The 23,884-nt window shown below is 58.0% G+C and overlaps 1 protein-coding gene and 1 long non-coding RNA gene across 10 annotated transcripts in view; one reads left to right on the plus strand and one right to left on the minus strand.

Annotated features, from left to right (window-relative positions):
- CD82 (CD82 molecule) overlaps positions 1-10,774 on the plus strand; it is a 52,709-nt gene extending 41,935 nt beyond the window's left edge. For 6 of the 9 annotated variants that reach the window (XM_077862980.1, XM_077862978.1, XM_077862973.1 and 3 more), the window contains 4 exons: positions 5,899-6,000; positions 9,000-9,206; positions 9,412-9,495; positions 9,814-10,774. In XM_077862980.1, the coding sequence (XP_077719106.1) occupies positions 5,899-6,000; positions 9,000-9,206; positions 9,412-9,495; positions 9,814-9,891 (471 nt within the window). In that variant the 3' untranslated portion in view covers positions 9,892-10,774. Of the gene's footprint in view, positions 1-5,898; positions 6,001-8,999; positions 9,207-9,411; positions 9,496-9,813 lie in introns of those variants that run through there. The other 3 variants (XM_077862972.1, XM_077862971.1, XM_077862979.1) reach the window with 1 other exon arrangement.
- A 703-nt stretch (positions 10,775-11,477) lies between these two features.
- Positions 11,478-15,426, minus strand: LOC144293219 (uncharacterized). The gene is made up of 2 exons (XR_013360641.1): positions 15,240-15,426; positions 11,478-11,799 (listed from the first exon to the last, which is right to left on the minus strand). It is a non-coding gene; the product is annotated as an uncharacterized LOC144293219 (long non-coding RNA).
- Between the last annotated feature and the right edge of the window lie 8,458 nt (positions 15,427-23,884).

Below are 23,884 nucleotides of genomic sequence, written 5' to 3' on the forward strand. Positions count from 1 at the left end.
GGTGGGAGGGCCTGAGCTGCTGGGTTCCCCTCGTCTCCCCAAGTTTTCTCCCGGGATGGCACTGGTCCTTCCTGCCCCGCGTTCCCATCGGCCATTGTCCCCAGGGCAGCAACAGCGGTGGGGTGGGGGACAGGGGAACGGTGGGACCAGGCACATGGCCTCTCAGGCCCTGGGTTCTGTGTCCATAAGTTGAGGGGAGGGCTGCTGGGCCCCCACTCCCACCCAGGGTTGAAGTGAGCACAGCCAGCAACACTTTTATAAGATGGAATGGTGGCCTAGGCCTCGACTCTAGAACCAAACGGCCCCCCTATGTTGGAATCACCTCTCGGAGGCCCTCGGCAAGTGACTCAGCCTCTCCGCTCCACGTGCCTCGCGGGTCAAACAGCAGTAACCACACAGGTCCACTCCCCCTCTGAGCTGCAATTCTGAAATCTAAAAACCACTCCGAAAAGCCGAAATGGCATTTGCAGCTTATTTGATGGCAAAATCAAACCCAAACAGAGCAAGGCTATTTCTGGCCTCTGTGTACCCCATTTAGGTGGCCCTCGGGAACTATGAATGGGAGAGAGTTCGGGGTGTGACACAGACCCCAATCCCTTTCTAAAATTGGAACATTGCTCAGCGCCACAGCACGCTGGGCCCGAGGGCTGTCTCACAGCTCTGTGCTGCGGATCTGAGAGCGACGCCGTATGGGAAGGGCGTAGTGCAGCGCCTGGCCCGGGGCAGATATTTGCTGGCATCATTGCAAGGGTTTATACTGTGATGTTCACCATCATTAACTTCCTTGATGCTTAGTGAGGGCTCAGTAAATGGCAGCCGTTCCTGTTGTCACTGGTGTTAGGATTAGCAAGAGCCGTAGGGGCCAGGATTAGGGAGTGGAGGTTCCTCTGCCTCTTTCCTCCTCTGACTATCCAGCCCCTGTTCTGTGGCCCAAGTCTGGGCTTCCGGGGCCCTGCGTTCTAGGGTGAGCTCTGCCATTGGTTGCTCATGGGCTCGGACGACATAGCCAGCCTCTCTGAGTCTCAGCTGGCATCTTGGGCCTTTCCCAGCTCGACACTGGGATTCGGACTCTCCAGGAGGTGGAGAGTGGGAGAGGGTCAGGAGGGAGGAAGCAAGCACACTCTGCTGGGCATGTGCTGGGCACTGGCCTTGGCACGCTCATGCAGGTCATACTGCTCACCTGCCCCACAGCCCGCACAGGTGAGGCCTCTGGGACTTTGGTGGGTTATGTCAGGGCCTTGGGCCGAAGGCCTGGGGGCTGAGGCTTGGAGGGCAAAGGGCTCGCGTGGGCTGGGTGAACGCTGGGGGTTGAGGTGGTGACAGTGGCCAAGCCGCACCTCTGTGTGCCTCCCAGGGAGGATGGTCAGGGAGCTCTATGATGCCCTCCCCCCTCTTTCCTTTATTCACCTAAGGAGCTCAGAATAGCCAGTGGGCACGTGCCTGCCCTAACTTACAGGTGGTAAGACAGGTTCCCCGAGGACAATGCCTTCTGTGACATGCCTGCTCCCCGTGAGGGAAACTTCCTGATCCCCTGGCCAGGGCTGCTACCAGCCTTGGGGCGGGGGGCAGCTGGAGCCAGGACAGAGAGAGGTGACCTTCGTCTTCCCTTTTGGGAAAGAAAAGAAGGCATCCAGGTGGTCCTTCTGGAAGGGGATCATGGAGAGCAGTGAGATGGAGATTGTTAAGGCCCCGGGTGCTGGGTGCTAGGTGCCTACATGGCTCCCTGGCTGTGGAGGGTGGGGCCTGAGTTGGGCCCCGCCCTCACGGAGCCTACTGGGGCCTGGGGACTTCTGGGGTAGCTGATTGTGTACATATGCAGCCCGATTTCAGGAAAGGCTCAGGTGGTGACTAAGAGTAAACACGCCACCTCCCCCTTCTGCATCCACCATCGCCCTCATGTCCTATCAGGATCCCAGGCTGAAGCCTCAGACCCACTGTATCTGCATTCTGGCAAAGCTCTTGGCGACATATCCTGTGGGAGCCCCGGGAGAGAACAGGAGGGTGTGGGTCCATTTCATTGCTTGGAGAGCCACCTTGTTCTCGAGGGCAATTTGATGCATTTGCATAAAGAGTGTGGAGAGAGCTCTGGACATCATCCCAAGAAGTGGTCAGAGGAGCCAGAGAGGAGGGGGCGAAGGGAGACTAGTCTGGTCTTGAATATCCAAATGGTTTGTCCTAGGAGAGAGCGACCTGATTTGTTTGGTATGATCCCCTCTGGGACTTGGGAGGGAGTGAAGAGGAGAGAACTCAACATTAATGAGTGGAAGTCATTGGAGCTCAATTTAAAATAAAGTGCATATATCAAGAGCGTCCCCACCCCTGCGATGTGCCACTCTGTGAGGTCCTGAATTCCCCGTACAGGGAGCCTTTAAGCAAAGCCTGGAAAAAATATGGGAAGGACTCTTAACATTTGCATGATATGCTACATTCAGAGGTCTCTTCTAATCATCCTCTGCGTGAAAAGTCACACTGCAGGTGAAATGAAAACACAGCATCGTGGTACTGGGGAGTCACCCCAGAGGATGGTGCCGTCTGGGGTCAGGTGGAGATAGTGGGTGGTTTGCTGTGGTTGAGATCTCAGGCTTCTGGGGCTGGAAGTATCAGGGTTACAGCCCTGTCTCTGCTGTTTGCTAGCTGTGTGGTCGTAGGAAATTTAAGCCCACTTTTGGAACCTGCTTTCTTTTCTGGGAAATGGGGAGGATGGTAGTTCCAGGGCTGGCTTCCTAGGCCTGTGATCTGGGCAGTTACATAGCGTCCTCCACTTAGAAGGATCCATGCTTGGTTTATACTCAGATGCTACTGTGTTGAAATTCTTAGTCATTTTTAAGCAAGGGACCATGCATTTTCATTTTGCACTGGGCTGCAATTATGCTGCTGGTCCTGGGCAGGCCTTTTTTTTTTTTTTTTTTTTTTCCTGGGCAGGACTCTTCATTGCATTGATAATAACACAACTGGCCTGAGCCGACTGGAGGCTCAGCTGGTCCAGATTTCCAAAGGCTGCCACCAGGACTCTGCCCCTCTCCATCCTGTGCTCCTGCTCTCCTCCGTCGGCTCCCTTCTCAGGCAGGCAGTCCCCCAGCGGAGCCTCAGGTGGCCACCAGCCACAAAGGCCCTCATCTCGCCAGATTAGCAGAAATAGGAGGTCACTTTTAACCTGCCCATCCTTGAACCACTCGCTGTGCCTAGGATGGAGAAGGCGCCAAGTGGCGACCTGGGACTCGCCCGTGTCAGTGAGGGGAGCAGGGCTTCCCAGGCTTGTGGAGGAATCGAGGGGGTGGTTGCCCCTCAGGAAAGGAAGTGCTGTTTCAAGAAGGGAGCATCTGGTGCCCACCAGGTGGAAACCACAGAGGCAGGCCCCGCAGGGATGAAGTGAGAGAGTGAGCATCTCCCCACTCCCCACTCCCCGTTCCTTGCTCTCTCTTGTCTCAGGAACTACCTGGTTGCCAGGGTGACCTCCCTGAGCTCCCAACATGGGCTCCTGGGCATTGGGATCCCAAGGCATCAGCTCTGAGCTGAACCAGCTCCCACAGCGGTGATCCCTATGGCTGGGCTCTGTCTCTCACCCACATTCAGGTCTGCAGGATGGTGTGGTGTTTCCATGGAAACCACCCAGCCTCAGTGGAAACCACCCGGCTCCATCCCTTTTCTCATTTCAGGGGGCCTGAAAGAGGGAAGTCTGGGCTGCGTGGCAACCACACAGGGGTATAAATAGAGACTAGGTCCGCGGGGGAGGGCAGGTAGGACAGCTGTGAGACAGGCGGCTCTCCATGCAAATGCCTCCGGGGGCCACCCCCCTCCTCCTTTCCACGCTTCAGGGATCATCCACCCACCACCCACCCGGGAGGAGAGGTGGAGCAGAGATGGTCGGGGCAGAGAGACCCGGGACCCATGGGAGCCAGCCCCAGCTGTATGACGTAGCAGCTTCTCCGGGCCCTCCTTCACGGGGCCCTGACCTCCTTCAGGGTGTGGCCAAGTGGTTTAAGTGCTGATGGAGCTTAAAGGGTCACAAACTGGGTTCTGGGTCCCGATCCCATCTCTTCCCTATGTTGGCTGTGTGACCTCCGCCAAGTTAATCAACCTCTCTGGGCCCCGTTTTCCACATCTCTAAAATGAGGGAATGAGGTACATACCGAGGCCCTAGGTCTGTTCTGAGGATTAAAATGAATTGATGCACTGAGAGTGCTAAGTGCGGGCCTATAACAAGGGTTTGGCAAAAGTTGGCCACTGCTATGGTGATTAATCACCCAGAGGGAAGCTGTGTGCTTCGTCGTAAAGCTCTGTGAGTAAAACAGAGAGTGCCATGCTGGGAGTTCTATGAAGAGGTAGAAAGGCAAAGGGCAGTCCTGGGGGGGGGGGGCATTTCCCAGGGTTAGTGGAGGGAGGGGGCGAGGAGCCAGGGCTGCGGGTCCATCCGGAGGATGTGGGTTCTCTGAGGGCTGCGTTTGTGAGCTGCCTGTGGGGTGCTGGCGGAAGCCCGCTCGCTGCCTTGTGAGCCGGGCCCTGAAAACCCCTGCCTGGAAGTACCTGTCCTACATCCTAATTCCCCTTTCCCCTGAACCGGAGGGGGGGGGGGGCAAGTTTGCAGACGTCCCCTTGGTGGCCGGGCCCCTCACCCTGGGGCTCTGTGGTGACAGCAGGTGGCTGTCCCTAGCTTCTTCATGCTGGCGTGCCAGGAAGGCCCCTGAGCAAGGTCCACGGGAGCAGCCAGGCGGGCCCAGGCTGGGTCTGGCTCTTGGGGGGCCCCCCTGGCTCCCACCTGGGGCACGGGCCCCCGTTGTCAGGTCTCAAGGCAGGTTTCGGTTTTACCTCCCTTTGCAACTTGTTCCTGAAAAGCTGCCGCAGTGAGATCCCCTGTTGAGAGCACCACTGAGGGACCTTTGGTTCCCCGTACCCCTCACCCGCCTTCTTGGGAAATCATTGTTCCCTTGGTGTGGGGTTAAGGTAGAGTGGGCGCTTCTCTCCCTCACCGAGGGACCCTGAATTCCCAAGCCTGGTGGAAGACCAGCACAGTCAGGATTTGGGTTTTGTGGGGCCCCGGGGGCAGGCATGAGGATTAACTGGGAGAGCGTGGGAGCACCACCCCCACCCGGTGTGTAGCGTATGGCAGTGACCGTGCACCACACATCTGCCGTGGCCAGGCTTCTCCAGAGACGGTCCTTGCTCCCCTGGATCGGACATTCTAGTGGAGGGGACAGATAATACGCCCTGAACACAAAAGAGCATGCAATGGCAGTGCCACGGAAGGAAAAGACAGCACGCCTACCCTTGCAGGTGGAGGAGGGTCAGGGAGGGGGTGGTGGAGGGGGTGGAGAAGGGGTGTGTTCTGTCGAGTGGTCCAGGAAGGCCTTTCTGACAACGTGACTGAAGGAAGTGGAGGGGTGAGCCGTGTTAATGTTTGGGGGAAGAGGATACAGGTGGTGGGCATAGCAAGTGCAAAGGTCCTGTGACAGGAGTGCCACCTCGCAGGAAGCCAGCAAGGAGATCTGTGTTATTGAAGCAAAAGGAGCAAAAAACAGAAAATGAGGTTTGGGAAAAGCAGGGGCCAAACAACGTAGGGCCTTGCGGGCCGTTGCCAGGATGTTGGCATTCTCCCCGAGACGGATGAGAGCAGCGACATGCAGAGATTCACATTTAAAGGGTCCCCCAGCCGCCGAGTGCCACTTAGACTATAGCGCAGGAGCAGTTGGCTCTAACGACACTGGGCTTGGTGTGGTGGCCAGGGGGGCTGGCACCCAGGAGGTGCTAGGAAAGTAGTTGCAATGGACGTTGGTCCATTCGAGTGTCAGTATGTCCCCAGGGATGGGGTGGGTGACAAGGAGGCCGTTTAAGTAGATGTGACCAAAAGTGGGGCACGAGTTTCCGGAAATCCGACCTTGACTCTTGTTCTCCCCTCTGCAGCTAAAGCAAGAGATGGGCAGCATCGTGATGAAGCTCATCCAGGACTACAAGGACGGCCAAGAGGACAGACTGCAGGAGGCCTGGGACTACGTGCAGGCTCAGGTACGTAGGTGGCGGGGGTGGGGTGGCGTGAGGATCCCGGCCTGATGGGTCTGGGTCTGGGCGTGCATGCGCCTGACAACAGTATGCCGGTGGGTGGGTGTCTGTTAGGGACAAGGGGCCTCTGCAGAGTCCCCCTGCCTGGCACCCGGCTAAGCACAGTCCCTCACGCGGGGGGCCCTGGGTCTTGGAGGCTGCCCGTGGCTCACTGTGCTGTGGTCTGTGGCGAAGGGCGAGGGCCCTCATCTCAAGTCAGGCTGGGGAGTCCGTCCTGGGGGTTAAGGAACTGGGTGCCCAGGCCGACATGCTGAGTCTGAGTGAGAGCTACCTCTGGGAGGGTATTGACGTGATGTGCCCATGGGAACCTCCTGGGGTGAAAGGAATGTTCTATCTACATCCTGATCCAACTTGCAGTTATGCCAGTATGTGTGTAAAAATTCATCAGGCTGTTTGTGCACTTTAGTGTATGTGTATTATACCTCAGTTAAAGTGAGAGAGAGACAGACTGACTGAATGACTGATTGGCAGAATGACTGACTGAATAAATGAATCAATGAATGATTGACAGACTGACTGACTGAATAAATGAATCAATGAATGATTGACAGACTGACAGAATGACTGACAGGTTGAATGAATGGTTGACAGAATGATTGAAGACTTCTGACTGAAGACTGAGTGAATGAACGAATGTTTGATGGAATGGCTGACTGACTGAATGACTGACAGAATGACTGAATGAATAATTGACAGAATGACAGAATGACTGACTGACAGACTGAATGAGTGACTGATAGAATGAATGGATGGATGGATGATGGCCTGACTGGCAGACAAGATGACTGATGGACAGAATTGACTGACTAAATGAATGAATGAATGAATGGATACATGAATACATGAATGATGGACTGAGTGAGACAGAATGAATGACCGACTGAGTGAGTGAATGAATGAATGATGAATGAATAGGTAGATGGATGGATGATGGACTGACTGGCAGACAAAATGACTAAGTGACTGACAGAATGACTGACTGACTGACAGAATGACTGACTGAGTGACTGGCTGACAGAATGACTGACTGAGTGACTGACTGACAGAATGACTGACAGAATGACTGGCTGACAGAATGACTGGCTGACAGAGAGACTGACAGAATGACTGACAGAATGACTGACTGACTGACTGACTGACTGAGTGACTGGCTGACAGAATGACAGAATGACTGACAGAATGACTGACAGTGACTGACTGACTGACTGACAGACAGAAGACTGACTGGCCCACTGGGTTCCCAGCCTGCCCTGTTGGTGAGCCGGTGGCCGCGCACACAAAGGGGCCCCGGGGCCCAGGTCCCAGATGCTGTGCGCCCCGCTGCCTCCCACGTTCGGCCTGACCCACAGTTGCCGACTCTCGGGGTCCCTCGGGGACAGCTGGTGCGCGCCCTGGGCGGGGCTTCCCGCGGCACCAAGGCCTCCGGGTCACTCCCGTGTGCCGGGCGCTGCCGGGGATGGTGCCGCTGCCCGAGGCTGCTCCCGCCTGTAAAATGGGGCTACGGCTCGTGCTCGCCCGACCGTGGCACCTGCGCGGCGCTCCTGGGGCACGCGGGTGACGAGGGTTTACCGGCCACACGCGGCCACGGAGGACGGACCTCGGCCCGAGTCGGGGTGGGCCCGCCTGGTGCAGCAGAGGGCCAAGGAGGGCTCCTACTTCTGCCCAGTGCGAGGTGCCAGCCTCCCTGCCAGAGGGGGCAGCCAAGTGTCTCCCTGAAGTGGGAACAGGAGAAAGGAACCTTCTGGAGCAGCTGCCTGGCGCCCCAGAACGCCTGAGCGTGCTTGGCTCGCCCCCTGCTGGCCGCCCAGAGATGGGAGGGAAGCAGGTGGAGGATAGCCCCACGCCCTCGGGCAATGGCATGGAGTGTATCCATGTGAGTCCCCTTAATCCTCCCGGAGACCCTGGCAGAGTGGCTCGTGTCGTCCCATTCTCCACGTGAGGAAGCCAGGCCTGGCGGCTCGCCCGGGCGCAGGGCACCGGCCCTCCCTGACTCGGTTCCACCTGCCCCTGGTGGACTTGGCCTCTCAGATCCCAGTCCCATCAGGATTTCAAGCCCAGACGTGATCCAAAGCCCTCGGGGTCCCCTTCACGAGCCCCACAGAGGCCCCTTCCAGCACAGGGAGCCCAGAAGGGCCTCTCCCCTTCTGGAACTAGACCATTTTCTCTTCTAAAAGGCACAACTGACCATAACTCCTTTTCACCTTGGCAACCAGGAAGCTCAGAGCCAAATCCCAACCCCAGCATGTACACAGCAGCTCGATGCGGAGCTGGTTCCTGTGCTCTCCGGGTGGGGCCCGGATACCTGGCCTGCCCCGTAACCACCGTGTCCTCCCAACAGCCCTTTGACTTCGGAACCTTGGTTACCCCATTTTGCAGACGAGGAGACTTGAGGAAAGCACTTAAACCAAAGTTAAGCCGCTGGCGGATGGCAAGGCTGGGATTCGAACCCAGTAGCCAGACTCTAGACCCTGCACTCTTTTTTTTAAGCAGTTTTGTTTTTTTTAAGTAGGTTCCACAGCCACCCTGGGGCTTGAACTCACGGCCCTGAGATCAAGTGTTGCATGCTCCACCCACCGAGCCAGCCAGGCGCCCCTAGACCCCACACTCTTACCTGTGTGTGCCCTTCATGTGTCCACACGTCCGTGTTCTCTTTGCACCGCAACGGTCCCTCCTGTCCTGCCTTTACTTTCCTGCTCCTGACTTCTCTGTTTCTTGCTGTTTTCATATTTATGGTGCGTGTTTCCTGAAAGCCCCTTCAAGTTCCCTGTGGCTCCCAGAAGCCAAAGTGAAGCCTAAACGCTAATCCTGGCGGTTCGGCTGGGACGAGTGGGGTGGCAGGGGCGGCGGCGGGGTGGGGGGGCAGCCCTGAGAGGGACAGATGTGAGTCCCCGTCCTCGGGGACCCCGCCTCTGCCAGTGGGCGTGAGCGGCCTGTGTCCCCCGCAGGTGAGGTGCTGCGGCTGGGCCAGCTTCTACAACTGGACGGACAATGCCGAGCTCATGAACCGCACCAATGTCACCTACCCCTGCTCCTGCGAGGATAAGAGGGAGGCCGACGACAGCTTCCTGGTGCGGAAGGGCTTCTGTGAGGCTTTCAACAGCACCAGGACCGAGAGTGGAAACAACCCCGAGTACTGGCCCGTGTACCGTGAGGTGTGTGCGAGGCCGGAGTGGGGATGGGGTGGGGGGGTGGGGGGCACCTGTGCCTTCAGGTACTCAGGCCCCTCGGCTTCTCCTCCCTTCTTCCCTCCCCTCCACCCAGAACCTCTCTCCGCAGGCCCTCTGGGCTGGGGTGGGCCCTCTTGGGCTTCTGCGTCTATGGGGCAAAGGGTGACGTGACCGTGTGCTCCCCTTCTAGGGCTGCATGAAGAAGGTGCAGGCGTGGCTTCAGGAGAACGTGGGCATCATCCTGGGCGTGTGTGTGGGCGTTGCTGTCATCGAGGTCTGAGTCCCTCCCCCCTCCAGCTGCCCCCCCCCCCCAGCTCTGCCCTCTGGGATTGGCCCTGCCTCCTCAGGGAGGCTGAGCTCCATCCCCTTCTAGAGGCCCCAGAGCAGGCCTGGCCTGACCACTGCCCCCCACCCCAGGGGGCCCCCCTACTGCTGAAACCCCAGGCTGGTCACAAGGCTTTAGTTGTGGATCTGCTTAATCCCACTCAAAGCCTGTGAAGCTCAAGGACCTGGACCATGAGATGCTGTTCTGGGGCCTCCGGGGGACCGGGTGGCCCTGCCTCCCTCTGACTCTTGCCCTGTCCCTCCGTAGCTCCTGGGGATGCTCCTGTCCATCTGCTTGTGCCGGCACGTCCATTCTGAAGACTACAGCAAGGTCCCCAAGTACTGAGGCACCTGCTGTCTCCCACCTCCCTGCCTGCCCCCAGGCTCAGGGCTCCTCAGGATCTCCCTGGCTCTCCTCCAGGCTCACCTCCCACCTCAGTCGCCCATACCCATCCTGTGCCGGCTGGAGGTGGGGGGCTTCCTGGGGCCTGGACCCATCTCCCCACCTTTCTGTCTCCAGACTTGAGCCCCAGCTGCCAAGCTATTCTGTGGCTCCTCCGCTTATTGCCTGCCAGGATTCCCTTAGCAACCCAGAGAAAATGCTCCCGAGGCATCCCTGCACAGGTAGACTGGGTCTCTACCTGCCTTGGGATCTGTGTGTATTGGATGGGGGAAAATGTATTAAACTTTGGGGTGGGGGTGGGGGGTCAGATAAGGCACCCTGGGCTTCAGGGGACTGCCCACTGCGTGGGTAAACTCTTTTGTCCACTCTAAGGCTTCTCTCTTTGGTTTCTACATTTTCATTGAAGGTAGTGGGAGAGGGTGGGCCTTACCTGACACGAGTAGGAGGAGCAACCCTTCTGCAGGCCAGCTCCAGCCTCACCCAGGCAGCTCAGACCAACCTAGGCCACGTGATAAGCCGGGCCGAAGAGGGGCTGCCTGGACCGGGGCTCCGGACTGGCTCTGGGCTGTCTAGGGAATCCCGGGGGTGAACGCTTGGGGCCCGGAACAGAGCTGGTCCTGCATTTGCCAGGATCCCGAGCTGCCCAGGGAAGTGAGAAGGATGCTCTCCCCCAGGAGAAGCTGAGGCTGGCCTGTCCTTTGCCCCCTGGGAAATGGGTGGGTGAGGCTGTGCCCTGCGAGGGAGTGCGGAGGGGCTCTGTGCATAGTTCCGTAAAACATGTTTGCGATGTGACAGCTAACTATTAAAGAGGATTTGTAACAATCCAGCTTGCTGCCTGGCGGTGCTGCTTCTGGCGACCAGAGGAGGAGGGACTGGAAAGAGCCAGGCCCCCCGGGAAGTGGGGCCGCAGGAGGGCGATGGTCGCGAGGTGTTTCTGCAGAGCCCACCAGGTGGCGCTGCTGCCCCAGCCTGGGAGCCTGGCCGAGCCCCAGTGACTCCCTGGCTTCTCCAGGCCCCCGCCCAGCCCCAGCCCCAGCCCCAGCCCCAGCCCCGGCCCCCTCTCACTCCAGCTGGAGCGCTGGTGAAAATGCAGGTTCCAGGCCTGGAGGATTCTGAGGCAGCAGATCTGGGATGGGGACAAAGAGTCTGCATTTTTAGCAGCCCTCCCAGGTGATTCCTGAATCCTGATTATGAGATTCTTGGGCCCTGCCTGATAAGATGGAGCTACAGATGCCCCCCCCCCCCATAGCCCCCCTCCTGCCCCCTGGTGATCCCCCAAGAGAGACAGAGCAGGGGGAGCAGGCCAGACAGCCCTGTCTTCAGCGAGCGGTGGTGGGGCACACCTTAGGGACAGTCCAACTGTCGATCTGAACCTAATTGGTTTCTTGCAAGAGATTTTTGTGGCTGATACTGTGGCCTGTGGAAGGCACAGGGGACGCCCCTGGGGGTCGAAGGACCCTTACGCTCCACGGACCCTGTTCTCTGCTGCAGTCAGAGACCCTCCCCGGAGCTCACCCAAGGCAGAGAGGGAGTCATGCCAGTTTATTTTATTTATAACCTGCCTCATTCCACAGGGAAGTACATGTAATAAAACAGGAAACATAACAGGGAAAATATAAGCTTACAAGGAAGCGTAAACATGGGTGAGATAAGTCCAGCCAAGTTGCCCAACCTGGTGATTGCGAATCCATGCTGTGCTCATCCCACCTTCTCCACCACTGTGCTCGCAACAGACATCACTAGTTGATCGCCGTTCTCATTTCCTTAGCCGGGATGCACGCTGGCCATGTTCCAAGCTGATATCACTCATGGCAGCCTCGAATCCTTCCCAATTCAGTACCGTCCACCAATCTAGTTGGCATGTAAAGTGAAAGCAATTACCTTTGACAGCTCTAGTGGCTGAGTTGAGTCATATGTAATTTTGCCTCTGAGCTTCCTGGTGGTCAAAGCAAAAAGGGAAACTTTCTCAGTTATAGCTCTCATTTCCCAAGGTTTCCTTAGCTTAGCTACCAGGGGGAACGTGACTGGCTGGAATGTGGAATTAAAGGCCACCCTCAAACACACAAACTCTGGTATCCCTTCACGACTGGAGCAAAAAGCACCCATGAGCTACTGTGCCTGACCTTGTGCTGGTTGTGGGCAGTGAGGACCGAAGCCGTGCATCTACCTGCCGAGGAGGAGCCAGGAAGGCCAGTGAATGCGCACAAAGCAATTGGGTGACGATCTTACAAAGTAATTGGTGCTTGAAGAGCATCTGCTCTGTTCTAGTCCCGCTGACATATGTTAACTGATTTACTTGCTATAATGCTAGGAGGTGTGGGTCCATTATCCCCCGTTTACAGATAAGGACGATGAACAAAGGGTTAAATAATTTTGTCTCCTGCAGAGAAGAGCAGGAACCACACCCTGGCCATCTGGTTGTGCAGTCCGCGGGCTGAGGTGGCGTCGCCTGAGGGAGTCACGAGCTGTCCCACATCTACTGTCGGCCTCCTCCGGCCCACAGGGGGACCCGCGTGCCACCCTTGCCCTGATGACGGCCTTGTAGGGGGAGAAAGGCTGAGTTAGGAGACAAGGCTTGGTCCCTGGCTATGGGCCAGACTCCCCGGGCAGACAAGGAGATCTGAGTCTTCAGGTGGGCGCGGGGCTATGTGGGGTGGGGACACAGTCTGATTCAGCCCAGAGGTCCCTTGGTGCCCACGCAACTGTCCCACGTCATCAGCAGGTCTCGGGGAGGGCTTCCCTGAGAAGGGCTTGGGCCGTGGGTAGGGCAGGCCTGGGTCCAAAAGGGGGCTTCGCTGCTGTGTAGTCACATGATCCCGGGCAAGCCTCTTGGCCCCTGGGGACCTCCCTGTCCTCGTCCGAATGCCAGGATGTTGACAGGGTTGTGGGACGCTCGGGTGCTGGGAAGGAGGTAGGAGCCTCAGCAAGGTGCCTGGCTCCCTGGGAACCCTGAACCAGAGTGAGCAACCCTATTCCTTGGCTTTGCCCATCCTGCCGTGTTCCTGGCTTTCCAGTCTCCGTGGCAGACTGTGGCAGGACACGGCTGCGGGGGTCCTGCGCAGGGTGACGGTCTGCAGCAGGTGGGGTGTGAGGCGCACGGGGTGTGATGGGGCGGGAGAGAGCAGGCCAACAGATGAGGGGCTTTCCTGCCCTTTGGGGGTGCCTGCTGTGGGGAGCTCCGGCATAAGGCCTGGAGAGGAGGGTGCAAGGGGGCCGGTGGGTTCCCAACGGGGGTCTCTGCCAACGTGAGCTCTCAGGGTTCCATCAGGCACCTGGCTTTGGAGATAATACCCACCCATCATGAACACAGAGAAGCCGGGGGCCCCTGTCTCCCCTCCTTCCCCCACTTTAGGCCTGGGCGGGGGGAGAATGGGATTCTGGGATGGACAACGAGAGCCCCCACCCTAAGAGCAGCAGCAGACGTCAGCTGGCCAAGAATGGGGCACCGAGTAATGGGTCCCTCTGATGCCCAGGGGTTTGGGGCTGAGACTGGAAGTCTCGAGAAGGCTGGGGAGCAGGGGGCGGGAGGCCTGAGATGACCACTGTCCCAGGCCACCTGCTGACCCCCAACCTAAACAGGACCAGCTGAGGGGTGTCAGCCTCGGATCGCCTCTGGCCTTGGGTTGTCTCCCTCCTGGGTGGGCAGAGCGAAGGGGAAGGAGGAAGATGCTCCCTGACCTACTGTTGAGGGTCCTGCCATCTTCACCCTCAGAGAGGGTACAGGGAGCGTGTCAGGTTGGCTCTTCAGAACAATAGGGGGTCCGGGGACCTGGGTTTGGATCTCGCTGTACCTCCGTCTTCTCATGTGACCCTGGGCCCCAGAGAGCAGGGGTGAGCTCAAACTTGTGCTTGCAAAATAAATACCGTAAAGAAGGCTGAGAAAATGTCAGAAGTTATTAAGAGAGTGGGCTGATCCCCCAGCCCGCTTCCTCCCGAGGCTTGTCCCAGCGCCTCGCAGCTGGAAAGTGCCAGAGCCAGGACTGGGACGGCACAGATCTGACTCTGAGATGTCCTCCTGCCTCCACCGCCTCCCAGGCTTCCTGGGACGATTCCCAGGCTGGGTTGTGTTGTCAGACCATGGGCCTAAGTTCAGTAACATCTGGTCATCGTGAGCACGGAGGCTGCCGGGCCCCTCACTCCTACCTCCTGGGGAGGTCCCGGTTTCCACTGCCCTCCTTGCCCCCTGCCTCCCCCAGGCTTGAGAGATTCATGGGGAGAGAGCACAGTCCGGCTTCTCTAATTCCTGAGTTGGCCCCTATAGCCAGTCACCAATCCCAAGCCCACCTGGGGCTTCCATCCTTCTTGCCTCCCTGCTTGGGCTGCTGAGCCATCTGAAGGGCGACCAGGCCTTCAGTGGGGGGACAGGGCACCCCCAGGCTGTCATCTCTGTCATGAAGGTCCAGGCCAAGGGATATGCCACTCAGATGACTGGCACAGGGGCCCCATAATGGCCTGGTTGCTGAGACAGAGGGCAGGAAGGCCCAAGGGTGCCCCTGGGTAGAGTCCCTGCTGGTCCCAGGGAGCAGCATAGGTGGGTACCAGCTCGGGGTCGTTGGGGGAGCCAATGGCGGTGTGCAGGAAGTGTCCAGGAAGGGGGGCCGTCTGGCATGGATGCTGGCAATGGGCATAGGCGCCAGACTCGAACTGGAATAAAGTCCTTCTGTGCGGATTGGCAGGAGGTGCAGGGGGGCCTAGGGGTTGGCCGGGGGAGGATTGTTGTCAACCAGGAGAGAAATATTCCGGTATTTTAATGACTGCCATGGCTGCATAGGCGAGCACCGCCGAACGTCCGCCCAGTGTGTGTGTGCACGCACGCAGGCCCTGCCTCCCCTGAGGACGCAGTCCATTCCTAGCTGTGAGGGAACCCAGATCTTCTCCTCAGACGGAGCCGTACCTGGCCAGGGTTGGGCAGGCACGAAGGGGCAAATGTCCGCCAGCCTGGAATGTTCCAGACCCGCCCTGGGAGACCCCAATCCTGCCTGCTTCCTAGCAGAGCCTCCTCCGCTCCCTCCCTGGGGTCTTACAAGTGAGCAAGTTACCCAGGCTGAGGAGCAGCATGGTGAAGGCGGCGCATGCCACTAATGACACGCCAGCCACCAGGGCGTCGTCTCCCAGGCCGGGCCAGGACTGCCACCACTTCCTTTCCCTGCAGGGGGACAGATACCTGGCGGCCCTCTGGGGTCCCTGGAACCTGTGGGCTAGGCTTCATTTGCTCACCATTTGTTTGTGGTTTCACTCATTCATTCATTCGTTCGTTCATTCATTCCGTGAATACTTAAATGGGCACCTACTATGTGCCGGGCACTGTTCTAGGCTCTTGAGAACACAGCGGTCAAAGAAAAGCAGATCCCTGGGATCCCTGGGTGGCGCAGCGGTTTGGCGCCTGCCTTTGGCCCAGGGCGCGATCCTGGAGACCCGGGATCGAATCCCACGTCGGGCTCCCGGTGCATGGAGCCTGCTTCTCTCTCTGCCTGTGTCTCTGCCTCTCTCTCTGTGTGTGACTATCATAAATAAATAAAAATTAAAAAATATATATATATGTATGTTTAAAAAAAAAAAAGAAAAGCAGATCCCTGACCTTTTGGCACCTGTATTCTGATGCCTACACGGAATCTGGCACCCTCACCTGTACTCACCTACGCACCCAGACGGGCACACGTGCCGCACACGCATGCAACCACCACCACTGCTGACAGCCCAGTCCACGCCGAATGTTGCTGTGGGACCCCCGGGGCCCACCCAGAGCCTCTGGCATCCTGTGGAAGGAAGTAGCATAATGAACAGCGAGTGGACAAACAGGAAAGGGTGCGGAAGCGCTCACGCTCAGCCCCTTCCCCTCCAGCCACACTCCACAGGAATCAGCACCCCCCTGGCTGCCCCTTCCCAACGGAAACCAATCGAATCAACCAGCTCCTGCGCTCAGGAGTAACAAGCCAAGTAACCTCGCCGACTCCTCTGTGACACAGAGGCTGTAAGTCCAAACTCCCGGCGTTACCATGGGAATTGCATGAGGTAACGGACACCAGGAGCTGCTGCTTCCCATGACCTGTCCTGGGCTTCGGCGGGATCCCCCATTCCCTGGCGGTGGCCCTGCCTGGAACTTGGTGCCTCCAGGGCAGGAACTGGGGCAGGAAGCCATCTGTGCCCACCCCTGCCCGGTGGGGTGGAGCCTCCTTGCTTCTGGGGGAGGCCTGGCAGGTGGGAGGGGCCGGTTGGCTAATGCAGGCCATCTGAGCTGTGAGTGGCCGCCCCCACCCCCAGCTGCCCCCTCTGAGGTCATTTCCCCAGCACCTGCCTTCTGGGCTGGGCTGGTTCCCACGGTGTCACCTCAGATGCCTCAAGTAGGCCCCCTGGGAACAGGAATGGGCTTCCTGCAGGATGCTGGTCGTGCTGGAAGTGCAGAGGGGCTGCAGGGGAGGGAAGGATGGAAGGTGGGGTGGAAAGAGGCCACTGAGAACCAGGACCGTAGGGGTCAGAGGGTGCTGGTGGCAGCTGACAAGTGAAGAGCTCTAGCCTCTGCCCGTGCATCACACACCCGGGTGAGCCCCACTTGTGGCTTCTGGGGTGACAGCAGCCCTGTGTTCCCAGCAGCCAATCTTCTTGGTGCTGGTTTACGGAGGACTCTGGGCCGAGGGGCCAGGAGGTATCCTGTGTCCAGCAGGACGGGAGGAGAGAGCCCCTTTCCCAGGGGGGCCGGGCTCCAAGCTTCAGGGAGCCCACGAGGAGGGAGGGAGTGTAGCAGTGAAAGGATGCTGCGACCAGGACCCCAGCCAGAGCCCAGGAAAGAGCCAGGCCAGCTCTGCAGGGGGAGGCGTGCCTTGGGCAGCAGACACAGGCCGGGCAGGGCAGCCGGAGGAGAGAGAGTGGGAAGCCAGCGGGCGTGGGCCGGCGCATGTCCTGGTCCCTGTCTCCTTCCCAGTCCGCAACATCACCATCCGCTGGCCCAGCTGCATTGTGTGCTGCAGGCTGCCTCTCGGCACCGATCTAGGAGGCGTTGTTCACACTGTAGTCTAAATAAGCGGCCCCCCTGGAGTTGGCAGCGAACAATAACCAGAACCACCGCACCTGAGAGCCTCGCATCCACGGCCACACAGTGGGGACGCGGGGATTGGCCCCTGGAGCTCGTGGCTCTGCGTCCAGTGCCCTCTCCACCGGGGAGGCCAATGGGAATAAAGAGCCCTGGCTCAGAAAATTTGCTGAGGAGCTGGGCCCTTTTCAAAGAGGCTCAACTCAATGAGATCTGACCTTTCATCCATCCATCTGTGCAGGAACTAAGGGGCGCCCACTGAATGCCAGGCTCTGCGGAGGGAATCAGGGCGCAGCCAGGTGAAGGAAGTCCCTGGTGTCGCGGAGCTGGTGGTCTAGAGAGGGGACACAGGCAAGAAACACAAAGTTAAACCTCAAGATGTACCCTGTGTCAGAGACAGCCGGTCACAGCTCTGTCCCTACCCGCCAGTAAATGCACAGGAGATGACCGAAGAAGCCTGTCCCCAGATGGCTCTTGTTACCCCACGTCCTCATTGCCTGGGGTCCCCGGGGGGCTGCCACTCCCCAGGAGGCTGGCTGGCCGAGGGTTCAAGGAGGCACAAGAACCAATCAAAATGTGGATAAAGGGGCGCCTGCGTGGCTCAGTGGTTGAGCGTCTGCCTTTGGCTCAGGTTGTGATCCCGAAGTCCCGGGATCGAGTTCCACATGGGGCTCCCTGCATGGAGACTGCTTCTTCCTCTGCCTGTCTCTCTCTCTCTCTCTCTCTCTGTATGTCTCATGAATAAATAAATAAAATCTTTAAAAAAATACATGGATATCAATGTCATGGCGTCTCGTGGATTCCACGTGGGCAGAATGACCTTTTCCAGGCGGCCGAGGGAAACTAAAGCTTGCGATGGTCTAAAGACCACCTTTGGGGTTGGGATAGATTGATGAGGTTCCTTAGTGGACAGCTGGGGCTGCCTGTGGGGAGGGGTGTCCTGGGGTGTTGCGTGCGTTTCCTTCCTCTGAGCACTGAGGGGGTGCAGGCATCAGGTCCCCAGGACTCCACGTGTGGCATATGTGCAGCCTGCCCTGTTTAGACTCTGGTCTCCATCTCCGGAGGGTTAGAGAGTTTGCAGGTGGCAACCTGCCTCTGCCTACAGGTAGGAGATGGAGCGGTGAAGCCATCTGGGAGAGCCACGGGCTTTGCTGAGGTGGGATCATGAACTGCCCTGGGGATCAAGAGCCCCGCGTCCTGTCCCAGGGGTCCCCTGTGGTGGCTCCGTCACTTATTGGCAGAAATGGTCACTCTCTTCCCCTTCTTGTGTCATTGCCCTTGGCAACGAGTGTGACTGTGCAGCCTGCTCTTCCCTGAGTCTTGGCTGGCCTTGTGCCTTGCCGTGGCCAATCGGATGTGGGGAGGGGACAGTGAGTCAATCCTGAGCCCAAGTCTCAAGAGGCTTCATACCCTCCCTCCGCTCCCCAAATTCAGCCACTGCCCATGAAGAATTCTGACCCTGCCCAGGTGAGCCTGCTGCAGGTTGAGAGGCAAGTGGCCCCGTCACCTCATTACCCCAGCCCACCCTCAGACACAGAGCCACCCAGCTCACCTCTGGCCAGCCACAGATGCAAGAGGAGGACTGTAGGATCACCCAGCAGGTGAACCTTCATTTTCGATCTGCAGAATCATGAGCCGTGGTTGTTTTCGGCCCTTACATTTGGGGCCAGTTATTACACGGCGTAGCTGGCTGATACGGTTGTTGGGCTTAGAGAAGAATAATGATGACAGCAATCACTTGCAGAGGGTCCTTGGCCCACCAGGCCCATTTCCGAGCTCTTGGAGGGATCACCTCATTCACTCCTCCCATTGCCTCCTCCCAGTGGCTCTGAGAGTTGGAACTTGGATCCTCCCTTTACAGATAAGAAACCAGAGTGTGGGCCAAGACCCTCGTCTATGGCGGGGCTGCCTGAATCGTAAGAGGCAGAGACAAGATTGAAACCCGAGTCTGTCTTCATGGACTCAGCCCGGAGTCACCTTCCCCGACGAGCCTCAATGTCAGAGCAAGCCAGCAGCACGGAGAGAGGGTGTAATGTATTCTGCACACAGGGGCTGACGTCACTAAGAATGTTCTCAGCCTTCCGTCCCCCAAGAATTATGTTGCATCTCACCCCCAGCCAGTGCCTCTAATTCCAGTGTGCTTTTAGAAGAAAGACAAAAGCACAGATGTTGGGATCATTTATCTCTTCTTTAATTCAACCTCCTCTTTAATCAGCAAATATTTATTGAGCACCTGTCATGAGCCCATTTCCATAATGTTCTTTTGTTCGTGACACCTCCTGGACCCCTATTGCGTGCCAGGCCCTCACTCAGCGCGTGTGACTGTTACGGGGACGCTGTGGTTGTTAGGATCATCCCTCCCTCCACTTCACAGATGGAAAAGCTGAGGTTCCAGAGAAGGGCACTGGCCACCCTGAGGCCACCAAACTGCTAAGTGGCCAGGACGGGATTCCAGCCCAGGTGTGGCCAAATTAAGGCAGGACCTCTGCTTTCTCCATCAGCACAGCTGTGGCTTTTTATTAAAAGGATTTCGACATTTCCCCGGGGCTCTGTGTATGGCAGGTAGTGGGGCTGGAGGGCCCCAAGAGAGATGGGGTGTCATAAAATGTTCCCTGACTCCAAGAGCTGGTCGGCCCCCTGTGTGCTGCTCAGGCCCTGGGTGATGCCACGGGCGCAGCAGGCCCAGGAGGAAGGGATGTGTGCTGGGGGTAGAGAGAACCACAGGCTCCAGCCCACTCTCCTTGTGTCTAGCCGACAAGTCACCGCCACCCTTGGTCCCTGCCTGCCCCACCCCTGTGCTTCGCTACTGGACTGCAGCCATCAGCCAGCACCAGGCTCTGGGCACGGAGCCCTGGCCCTCCTGGCTGACCTGTTTACAAATGGGGAGTTCAGAAACAGTCTGGGCTGCCGCCTCCTCCCAGGGCAATCCCTGGGATGGGGGCATAGCTGTAGGCCTCCCGGGTTTCTCAGAGCCCAGCCCCTGCAGAGGCTGCCTCCTCCAGGCTGGCAGCCGACCCCATGCAGGTGTCCTGGTCCATCAGAATCTAGCTGTGAGGAACCCCCTGGCGGCCCAGCAACTCTAGCAGGTGTGACTGTGGGAGCTGGAGGGGAGCAGAGCTGAGAGGCTCTCCCCCCAGGAGGGCAGAGGGTCATCCAGACAACGGAGGGGGGATCTTATCCCTGAACCACACATGGCTGTCCTCTCCCCTGGGGGGAAACATGGGGTGCTGGAAGGACCCCTGCCTGCACTGGGGGCCCTCATCGGCTGAGAAACCACAGACCACTCACTCTACCTCTCTGGGCCTCCATGTCCTCCTTATGAAAGTGGACAGAGAATGCTCGGAGCCACGTGCCAGGCGGACACTAGTAACTCGTGCCGAGCCCGTGCTCAGCACGTTGCACACTGTCTTCGTTATTGCCCCAGACAACACGAAGACCTCGGGATTCTTGGCATCATCCCCATCTTGCAGATGAGAAATCCGAGGAGGCTCGGAGCAGGGAAGTAAGCTTCCCAGGGTCACGTAGCTGGTGAGCCGGTGGCCACAGGCTGCCTGAACTCGGCCACCCCACCCGCCAGTCCCGGGGCTCCGCCACATGGCTGTCGGCCTTGCTTCCCAGGGAGGTGACAGTCACAGGTGCCGGGACACCCTGGCCGGTGTGCCAGCCCCTGGTCGGGGCCTGCTGCCCCACCCGCCTGCCTGATCTCGAGGAGCAAGTCGCCAGCCCCTGAGCCCCCTTCGTGTCCTGAACTCCTCTGCTATCCCGCTCAGAAATGAGTTGTGCTCCCCCCGCCTCTGGAACCATCTCCCCCTGTTCTCCTGGCTAAGCCTGCTTTTCCCTCCAATCGGCCTTCAGGCAGCTTGCATGTCACGTCCCGGGATGATGTGAGTGGCTTCGCTGTGCACCCCCCCACACACACACCGTGGCCTTCTCCTGAAGAAGAAAGCACTGCCTCCTCTCTGCCCACATCCGGGCCATGGGTTCAAATCCAGACTCTGCCCCTCCCGAGCTGTGCAAACACCAGCAAGCAGGTCGCTTTCAGCTCCTCCCTGCAGAAACGGGCATAATCGTAGCCTCCCCTTGTGGTGGCCACAAAGGCCAAGTCAGTTAGCCCAGGGGTGGCCTTAGAATGGCTGCCTGTCCTGAGCAAGCGCTGGATGTCTGGCCCCCACTTCACTTTCCCCGTTGGAGCTTTCCTGAGTGTGAATTGTATGTGACCGCTGGTTAGAGTTCCTGCCTTCCTCCCAGACTCCGAGTTCCTCGGAGGGTGGAGAGAGCTTCTGGCTCGTTCCTCGCCCTGCCCCCAGCTGGAGCACAATGCCTGGCACAGAGAGGGCAGCTAAGACATATTTGTTGCGTGAATGAATGGTTACATGGGTGCGTGACTACAGCGGACCCCGTTCTCAGCGTCAGAATGAGATCAGGTGATTGGGGAATGCAGGCAACAGTGCTTACCCACGGTTGCCTGATTTAACAGCCACTTAAGCCTTTTCTTAGAGATCTGGATTCCTGGGCCTCACCCTCTGGAGATTCTCATTCCCTGATTGTGAGGGGCTCCGGGAGCCTGCGGTTTTAACAAGCACCTCTGATTCGTAGACACAGGCAGTTTGAGAAATGCTGGTTTAGAACAAAGCTCAAAGAGGAAATCCATAGAAGAGGGAGGCAGATACACCGTTAACATGGCCCAGAGGCTTGAGGCGAGGGTGTCCCCCTGTCTGAGGGGGTGGGACAGGGAGAAGACCCTGGAGGGCTTCCTGAAGGAGGTGGCCCTGGGGCCAACCTTGAGGATTGGGAACAAAGATGCAAGGGTCAGGGGTGTCCAGCTCCCTCCTCACAATGACCCCATCTAGAAGACAGAGGAAGGTGGCATAGGCCCAAGTCCATTACCCATGGACCCAAGTCCAGGGTTCTGTGAATCAGGATGCCATGCCCCAAGGGAACATCCAAGTGTGATGGCGGGTCTGCTCCATTGGAGAGGGAATGGGGTCCAGGCAGCACTTTGCAAAGGAAGCTGAGACAGGAAAAAGCCTCAGACCAGTGACTAGGCCAGTGGGCCCTGCCTGGAGGAGGTTGCCCTGGCTCTGGGAGGGCGGGGGGGAGGACCCGGGGCAGGGGTCAGTGGTCATGGTCAATATTCCTCATTTCCATCGTGGCCCATCCAGAGCTGTATAGCAGGCATTAAGACTGCTGTTGGTGAAGGCATTGAGACTGTATCCCGGACACAGGGAAGACAACACCCATCTTGGGAAAGGTGGGAGGGCAGGGGCAGGGGCATTTTATTGATAAGTGTTGACCGTGAACTTGGCCTCCTGAAGTCCAGCCTCCAGGAAAGCCACTGTACACCGAGGTCTCCATTCAGGCCTGAGTCTGCGAGTGTGTGTGTGTGTCCCCGCAGGTGCACTGTGGGGCTCCTGAATGTGTGTAGGGACGTTGTCTTCACCACTCTATCCTGAGTGTCTACCACAGTGGCTGGCATGTAGTGTGTGCTCGATGAATGATCGGATGAGGTGCAGCGGCCCCCTACGTGTCATCGCCACAGTTCCGGGTAAGATGGAATTTGGGTCTGTAGGGCTGCCTAACAGCCTGCAGGCAGGGCAGGACCTGCTCGGACCTTTAGAGCCTAGCTGTTTGGAGAGACAGGAAGCATGCATGTGCAGGAGATAGAGAGCCTAGAGAGCCACCTTCGATGGCCAAGGATTTCATGGAGATGAGCAGTATTTGCCAGGCAGGCGTCGCATGTGCTAAGGCCTAGAGGTGTAAGACGCTCTTCTAGGACCTGGGGCCTGCAGTGTACAGATGGGGAGACTTTTCTTCGAAACGTCACTCTGGTTGCTGTGTGGGGAAGGATTGGAGAGAGGCTTGAGTTGGGGCAGAGACAGCGATCTAAGCAAGAGATGTCTCCTGCCAGTTGCAGGAGGGGAGGTGAGGAGGGTGAGCAACCCTGGGACTGAGGGATTCCCCAGCATGCGGGATTATCAGCTCTGAAACCAGGAAAGTCCCTGGCAAATCCAATGGGGTTGTTACCCCGAGGGTGGGTGTGTCCTCAGAGCAAGGGGCCAACTGGGAGTAGCAGGAGTTAGAGAAGGCTCCCAGGTTCAGTGTGGGCAGCTGAGTGAAACACCATTTACTGGGCTTGGAGACCCAGACCCTGAAGGAAGGGCATGATGGGGAGGGGGGCAGCACAGACAAGGAGTCATGGTGGAAGGAGAGCAAGGCCAAGAACAGATTAATGACACCCCCCTGCTAAGGGAATGAGGGTCAGGTGGCTAGAGAGGAGGAGAGATCTTATCACAAGGATTTCTTTGGAGGGAGATCTGATTGGATTTCTGCCCCTGTGAAGGGGGAGAGGCTTGGTCAGTAGCTTCCTCTGGGTGCAGAGACAAGGGTCACAAGGATCATGTGTCTCCAGGGGGTGGGGCACATGGTGGACTGGACAGAGTTGGTTCCCACCAGGATGATCTGAAAGGACCAGAAAGAGGCTGCTATGTGCTAGGATGAGCGGGAGGAGGCACTTTGGAGGTGAGATGGGCCGGGACACCCAGAACTCATCAGAGTATAGGACACATGCGTTTCCTGTGGACCAAACATAGGCCTTGTCTGCCAAGGTATTCCACAAGCCACAGATCATCATCATCATCATCATCATCATCATCATCATCACCAGAGTTGTGTGGTCTAGCAAATTTGGGGAACAGGAAACAGAGAGTCTGTGGACCTGGAAAGCCAGAGAAAAGGAGGCGCATGGCCCATGTATGGGAGGCACAGGCGAATGTTCCTGGTTGGGAAGGGCCTCTCAGGACCCTACAGTCAGTCCTACTCTCTGCAGGGCCCTGTGAGCAGAGCCAGTTCACAACAGACCCAGCGAAGTCAACTTTTCATTCCCTCCACCTCTCCCTCTCCCTAAGCAGC

This window comes from Canis aureus, chromosome 21, assembly GCF_053574225.1.
Source record: "Canis aureus isolate CA01 chromosome 21, VMU_Caureus_v.1.0, whole genome shotgun sequence".
NCBI classification, from domain to species: Eukaryota; Metazoa; Chordata; class Mammalia; order Carnivora; family Canidae; genus Canis; species Canis aureus.